The sequence below is a fragment of the Cariama cristata genome, unplaced genomic scaffold (genome assembly GCF_000690535.1).
Source record: "Cariama cristata isolate BGI_N322 unplaced genomic scaffold, ASM69053v1 scaffold9936, whole genome shotgun sequence".
NCBI classification, from domain to species: domain Eukaryota; kingdom Metazoa; phylum Chordata; class Aves; order Cariamiformes; family Cariamidae; genus Cariama; species Cariama cristata.
The window spans coordinates 9,930-17,471 of NW_009621525.1; the positions used below are offsets into that span (position 1 = coordinate 9,930).

A 7,542-nucleotide genomic window follows, 5' to 3' on the forward strand; every position below is an offset into this window, starting at 1 on the left:
AGGGAAAGAATGCAGACCAACATAAAGGTCTGTAGCTGAGTTTGGACCAGAGGCAGCCTTTGTCCCAGCACATAGCCTGTCAAGCTCACCTGCAGCAGACGAGCTAAAGCAGCTCTAGCCTCGTGCTAGCAGAGCATCTGCAGAAAACAGAGCTAAGTTAGCAAAGGTATATGGAAACTCACTAGGTTGCTGAACATTGCAACCAAGCAATTAAAAATTGAAGGGTATAGATGTATGTTATGAAAAAATTTTCCCTTTTTAAGTGAGGATAGTTTTGTTAAACTGACACTTCAGAGGATGATAGTAGATTTTCACTGATGTAGTTTGTGAAGTAGCAAAGGCAGCAGATGAGGCTTTATTACACACAAACTCCAGAATAGGTCAGTTCTAAAGTGTAAAAAGCAACTGCTGTTTTCTATGTGCAGATTATGAAACAGACTGGTTTTCAAAGTAAGAATCAGAGAGGATATTGTACATCTGAAAAGTCAGATTTCTTTCAAGTTAATTTTCCATACTCACATTGGCCAGAATATTGAAACCTGACGAAACAATGTACTTTATTTTGTACTGTTGTGTGTTTTAGCTAATGTATTTTAAGTCAAAGAAAAATCAATACACTAATAGGGAGGTATGAAAAGCATTAACAAATGCACAATTGGGTGCAAGTGCACTCCAGCCACGCAGAATGATTTTTACTACAGGAGAATATCTGACCAGATCCACACAAAGAATACAACGACCTGGTAAAAATTATTTAGGGAAACCTTTCTCTGGTGTGATCAAAAAGACTTGCATGAGCTTTTTGGTTTGTTTGCTCCCAGCTCCTGTGCAGGACAAAAAATAAAATAATCTGTATTGTTTATCTTGCTAAAACTGAGGATCTTTAGGACTAACAGAGCTACCTGTGAGATAGACTAAACAGCATCCAAGGTTGCCGCTCCTTTGCAGCAACCCAGGCTGGGGATCAGCCCTGTGGAGAAGGCCCTGGGGCCACAGCGGGCAGCGCGTGGGGCATGGCCAGCAGCGGCCCTGACTGCAGCCAAGGCCCACCGTGTCCTGGACGGTACGAACAGGAGCAGGGCCAGACGCTCGAGGGAGGTGGTAATCCCCCTCTGCTCGGCACTCGTGAGACAACAGCTTTGTACTTCGTCTGGTTTGGGCACCTCAGTAGAGGAAACACATCAATAAAGTGGAGCAAGTCCAGATGAGGGCACCGAGGTGTCCAGGGCTGCAGCACGGTCCTGCCCTGCAGGCTGGGGGACGAGGGACAGCTCAGCCTGGGGAAGGCACCGTTCGGGGGACACCAAACAGCAACCCCCCAAAACCTACAAGAAAGCTATCAAGAAGAGGGAGTCAAACCCTTCACAGCAATGGATGGTGGGAAGACGAGACACAACAGGTACAAGTTGAAACACAAATAGTTTAGACTAGATATAAAGAGGAAAAAATATCATGCTGAAGGTTAATTTAGCAGTGGAGAAGGTTGCCCAGGGAGGTTGTAGGAAAGTTGGAGGTTTTCAAACCCTGACAGGACAGCACAACCTTGTGTGGTGTCATGACTGACTTGTTGTGACCAGCAGGCTGGACCAGAGACCTCCCTGGGTGCCTTCCAGCCTGCATTATCCTGTGATTCTGTGGTCATCTCTAAGGACAGTCTGCAAAAATCTCCCTAAGCAAACAGGTGTGCTCTTCTTACCATTGTAAAGTTTTCCTATTGTCTAATGTGAATCTCTTCTACAATGTAAGCCCATTAATTCTGTTTTTTTTTTCCACTACAGATGTACACTCACCCTCTTTGCAACAACTTAATAGGTGTTTGAAGATTGTTACCATGCCATTTCAGATTCCTTTAGAAGCTTTTCAGATGCTTAATACTTCGTACCATCAAGTGCCACATTTCAATTTGTTCTAACTTTTGGGCAACCATATGTGCCAGTTTTCTTGGAGATTTCTGAGTATGCTTAAAGCAGAAAGTCTAATATAACAGAAGTACACTCAGCTAGCTTGTAAAATTTTATTCCTCTACTCTGTATTTCACTGATTTTCATAGTAAAAATTTTCATAGTGTGTTTTTTCTCACCTCTCTTGCCTTTTTTTCTCACAAAAATTATTAAACTATAACTCTTACAGTAGCTCATTCCGTGCAGTCACCTGTGACTCTATGCTCTACTACTATTCTGAATTTGCATGTTTGCAGCTCTTAGGTACAGATTTGTTCTCAGTGGAACAGCATCCTGCTAGCTTCCTCTGTTCTCGTTTCTTGCCAGCTACTTTGGTTTTGTTTGCTTTCTGAACGGCATGAGCTGCTTGCCCTTTTCCCCTGTTCCTCAGAGGGTTTTCCCTCTTATATAAACACATACACCAGTGTTTTCTGAGACTACTCATCTTTCTATTCCTTGAATTCTACTGTCAGAGAGAAACAATTTTGCTCCAGTGCCTCAGGATGAACACTCTTATCTATCAATCTTTCCTATATTTAAACAGATCTCTGAGAGTGACAGTGACTGCAGCATAGGAAAGATGGAAGGGGTGAAGCTGCCTTCTGCCTGAAGCCAGTCTGGGTAGGCAGAACTGTGACAGCTCTCCACTTTGCCTCAGGATCAGCATCCCCAATTGCACTGGTTATTCTGCCTATGGTGTGACAAATGAGGACATATAACTCTTTCATCCAACACATTATGTAAAGACAGATGTTTTCAGCTTACTCAGACACTAGAATTAGGACAGTATAGGATGCCCTGGACAAGAAGGATAACAAAATCAGAGTATGCTTGAACAGCGAAATGAAGATGTTAGTGCAGCATGGGTAGCCATAGCTTTAATCTAATCGGCACAGGCAGCAACAGCATCAAAGATGCAGATGCGCAAAACTCAGTGTGGGCAGACAACTGGGATAAAGTCATCACTCGCATCCATACCTCTACAGCATCACTTCTATTCCATTGTGCTAGACAGGTAAAGGGTAACTTAAAATCCTGCCCTACAGTGCAATCACTCCTTCTGCTGCAGTGAAGAAATAGTTTGAAGGCTTTTCTTATTCAGTAAGAAATCCCTTTGTGTTGTTCTGGAATAGCTGCTACCCAGGCAACATTGCAACAGGCAAATTCAGTCACCGGGCACCAACAGGGCACTTAGACAAGGTTCCCTGCTAAATTAGCCCATTTTCCTAAGAACAAATATAGGTGCAGTAAGCTTTGCGGTTTGTTCCATATGTACTTTACACATATCTAACTTTGGTCTGAAAAGTAGCAATACCCTAGACTCTCTTCAACTTTTACAGTTAAATTTTTTAGTGTTTATTTGCTTAAATCTTACTAAATATAAAAAGAGACTTGTACATGCTGTGTACCTAATGAGCTGCCCCTGATGAGAGGACAAACTGATCTCCACATTTATTTCAATGTATTCTAAAGCAACTAAAGCTTGCAACCCTATGAAAGCTTTACCATTTCTGTTATTTAATAATGATGACAATATTTGTGATCTTACTGTTTACAGACAGGTTTTGTCAAGGTGAACTGACTTCAGAGATCCAGAGTTTTGTGACCTTTGACATACGCATTTGCCAACCTTGACAATATAAGCCACTTAAAAATGTTGTGAAGATGCCTGCACAACCTTTCTGCTAAGTGCAGCATGTCTCCTGTCAAATATCATCTGCTGTGAAGTAAAGATTAGAATGAAAAGGCAGACTGAATGTGAACAGTCTCAGTTTATCAAAATGTACTCTTTGACTTGAAATGCAAATGGAAAAACACATTGACATGGGGCACATGCTCCCAAAGAGTTAGAAACAAAGCATACTTTTGCTGAATAAGCTACAAATATGTGTTAGATGTCTCTCAGGAGATAAATTCCGTAACTATTGAAGAGATCGCATGTTTAGAGTAATTGACCGTCATACATGTGTGTTTCAACAATGATTTGAGGAGACTTGTTTTAGAGATAGAAGAGTAACTCAGTTTCTACAATTTGTTCAGGCCTTGGCCTTGCTGAACTGACATTTCCCAGATGCATTTTTTATTTCTGAGGACATTAGTCCAGTGGGAAGAATGCTGAAACTCACAGTGTTAATTTAAAATAAGTCATGAAGTGGTGAAGATGGTCTCTTGTTACCAGTCCAGGCTGGATTACAAATCCTATATTCACTACTGAAATAAATAATTCTGTAACTTACTGCATTTCTTCTTAAATTATTACAACTAGTATTCCATCACTTACATCACATTAATTTCTCCTATTGGGAAAGATATCACGAAGTGCACTCTCCACATGTACCTGTATTAATGTCTGCCTTGTTGTTTTTGCCATTTTCTTTCCTAGATTTTTCTTTCTAGCTGAGCAACAGACACACTGAGAAACATGCCTGAGCAAAGCAATGATTACAGAGTTGTTGTTTTTGGAGCCGGAGGAGTGGGCAAAAGTTCTTTGGTCTTGAGATTTGTGAAGGGCACTTTCAGAGAGAGCTACATCCCTACCATTGAAGACACCTATCGACAGGTGATCAGCTGTGATAAAAGCATATGCACTTTGCAGATAACTGACACTACAGGGAGCCATCAGTTTCCAGCCATGCAACGTCTTTCTATTTCCAAAGGACATGCGTTCATTTTGGTTTATTCTATCACCAGCCGACAGTCCTTGGAGGAACTTAAACCAATCTATGAACAAATATGTCAGATTAAAGGAGATGTGGAAAGTATTCCCATAATGCTGGTGGGGAACAAAAATGATGAGAACCAAAATCGAGAGGTAGACAGCAGCGAAGGAGAAGCCATGGCTAGGAAGTGGAAATGTGCCTTCATGGAGACCTCTGCCAAGCTGAACCACAATGTGAAAGAGTTATTCCAAGAACTGCTAAACCTAGAGAAACGCAGGACTGTGAGTTTACAAATTGATGGCAAAAAAAGCAAGCAGCAGAAAAGGAAAGAGAAGCTGAAAGGCAAATGTGTGGTGATGTGAAATTGCACTGTCAGCAGTCAGTCATGCGGTCTCACCTGTCTGACAATATCCATGTAAAAACTATAGACAGCAAAAAACCATGCAAGACCCTGTTTATTAGTACCTGTTTTAAAAGAAATATTTGGAATTTGAAAAAATTAGTTACTGTGGTTACTATGAAAAAAGCCAACAATTAAATCATCATGTACTCTAGCTATCAGCGAAAAAAATCGGAAAGTAAAAGAAAGATGGGCCAGAATATAAAATTTTGTAATTTATGGAAGAAAAGAAATTTCATCCTTAGCGTAATGTGAGAGATTTGGAAAGTCAGCTTCATATTGTTCACGTTTGCATATAACTGCAAGACGAGGCAATGCATAATGTTAGAAGAAAAACAAAGAGATGGCCATGGAGAAACCTAGAACACATAAATGTATGCTGAGTGGTGTTATCACATCCTTTAAGAATGCTGTGGACAAACAACTCTGTGCAATTTTCATTGCACCGTGACTGGTGGGGCAGTGTGCATAAGGTAGTCTTGGATCTGCCAAATAAATGAACTTTTTCACACTGAAAGAAAGTGTGGGGGTAGCACAGTTAAAAGAAACAGATTTTCTCCCTACCCGCCAGCATGAGATTTCTTTCTAGTATGATGCAGTGTTTGAATTGAAGGATGAGGAAAAGCCAGTCCCTGTAGAACAGATGGAGATCATCTCTTTTTCTGGACCCATTGCTTCAAGAATAACCTGTGCTTCTGGCCCCAGTGTATTTCAGAAGAGCAGATGTTTGCTTGTGGAGAATGTCAGATCGTATAAAAATGGTGTACAGATACAGACAGAAAGCTTCCCCAGGGAGGACCAGCTGGGGAGTCCCACACAAAATCCTCTATGGAAAAAGTTCGGTTCAAATGCTGCTGATGGTTAAATGAACACACGGTGTGATCAGTGAAGGAACGGGAAGTCTATTCAACTGGTGGTACCCTTGGAGAGGGGTTGGTGTAGTATACAGAGTTTTAATTCAAATTACCAGATTAGCTGAGTGAAACTTCTTTATATTACTATATTCCAGTTAGAATGGTTTTGCATTCATACACTACTAGATTTATTGCCTTTATAAAGTCTGAAGGGTTTTATATTTACCATTTAAACTCATGATTTGAACTGCTATGACTATTTATAGAACCAAATCCTATATCTGGAGCTACGGCCCACAAGAGTCTCTAAAAGAAGATTTACTGGGATAAGTACTACAGGATTTGGCATATTAAGAGTTGCAATCAGTACTGTGTTACATGCAATACAAAGTTCAGAATAGAAAAAAATCGTTTAAACCACTCTGTCAGGGGAAACTGCTCTTCTCAAAACCTTTGGAAGGGGATAAGTGTACAAAATGTGAGCTTTTCTGGATGTCTCTCCAAAGCTTTTTTAAAAATGTGAATGAGTAAAGTATGTCTCATACTGATAACAAAGACCATTTAAGACAAAAGAAGCACATACATTTTTTAAAGGACACATCAAAATTGTATAAGCTACTTTTTGCACCTTAGGAACTGCTTTGAAATAATAAAACCAAACCACCATATTTTTGGTAAATGTTTATGTCAAAATCATACTGTGGGAAAATACAGTCAAGTGCTAGTATTATTAGTATGCATGCTGTTGCATTATAAATATCTTCTAGGAGCTGTTCAAATGCAGTATTTGCATTAAAAATTGTTACCTTATTCCTCTCAGAGTTATTGCTTGCTTACCTTCCACCTCTCAAACAAAAGTGCAGACATTTCACAGGTAGAGTGATAGTATATATTTCTTTGAGAAAGAATTGCTATTAGTACTGTCTAGAAAGGAGCACAACTTTTGTCATTCACTAGGAAGAAATTCTGACACCATTAAAATCAAGCATAAAACTCCTACTGATTTCAAAGACGACAGAATTTTGTGTGTTTACCTCACTGCATTAGAAGAGAAAATTGGAGAAAGCATGAAAAAAAGCTAAGACTCTTTCTTAGCAATAAATTCCTGGCTCTTATACAATGCTTTTTCGCCATAAATCTCAGAGCACTTTACAAAAAGGACAGCATCATCATCTTAACTTCTCAGGCGATGAAACTGAGGCACAAAGGAGAGGAAGAAACTGCACATATGTTACCCAGCAGACTAGTGGCAGACCCAGGAACAAATGCAGATCTCCTCGTTCCCAGTCCAGTGTTCGCTCTCTGGTCAAATTATCTCTTCATATTCTTAAATAGTTTCTAAAACACATAAAGAAACATGGTATGGCTTATACAGCTTAAGTGCATCTTTTTCTTGTCAGTCTGTCCATAGATCAAACAGTATTTCCAGATCAGGGATGCAAAACATTTAAGAGCACTACATTTAGTAAGACTTTTATAAATGTTTATACATCTACTCTGTTTGTAAGCAAATGGCTGATGATACTTATCTTCACAGCATTGGATTCCTCTGATGAAGTTGGAAAATGAAAAGAATGATCACACTTAAGGAGTAATGGGTCACATATAGAAGTCAGCAGTACAGAGGTCTCCCACTGATGCTAACACGTCGGTGCCAAAGGTCATCATGCATGGCACACGCCTAAGCA

General features: G+C 40.0%; 1 protein-coding gene across 1 annotated transcript in view; it reads left to right on the plus strand.

The window, feature by feature from the left end:
- LOC104163105 (GTP-binding protein Di-Ras2) overlaps window positions 1-5,168 on the plus strand; it is a 15,097-nt gene extending 9,929 nt beyond the window's left edge. Inside the window, exon 2 of the mRNA XM_009701993.1 lies at window positions 4,324-5,168. Within this exon, the coding sequence (XP_009700295.1) occupies window positions 4,363-4,962 (600 nt within the window). The 5' untranslated portion in view covers window positions 4,324-4,362 and the 3' untranslated portion in view covers window positions 4,963-5,168. The remainder of the gene's footprint in view (window positions 1-4,323) is intronic.
- The last annotated feature ends 2,374 nt before the right edge of the window (window positions 5,169-7,542 follow it).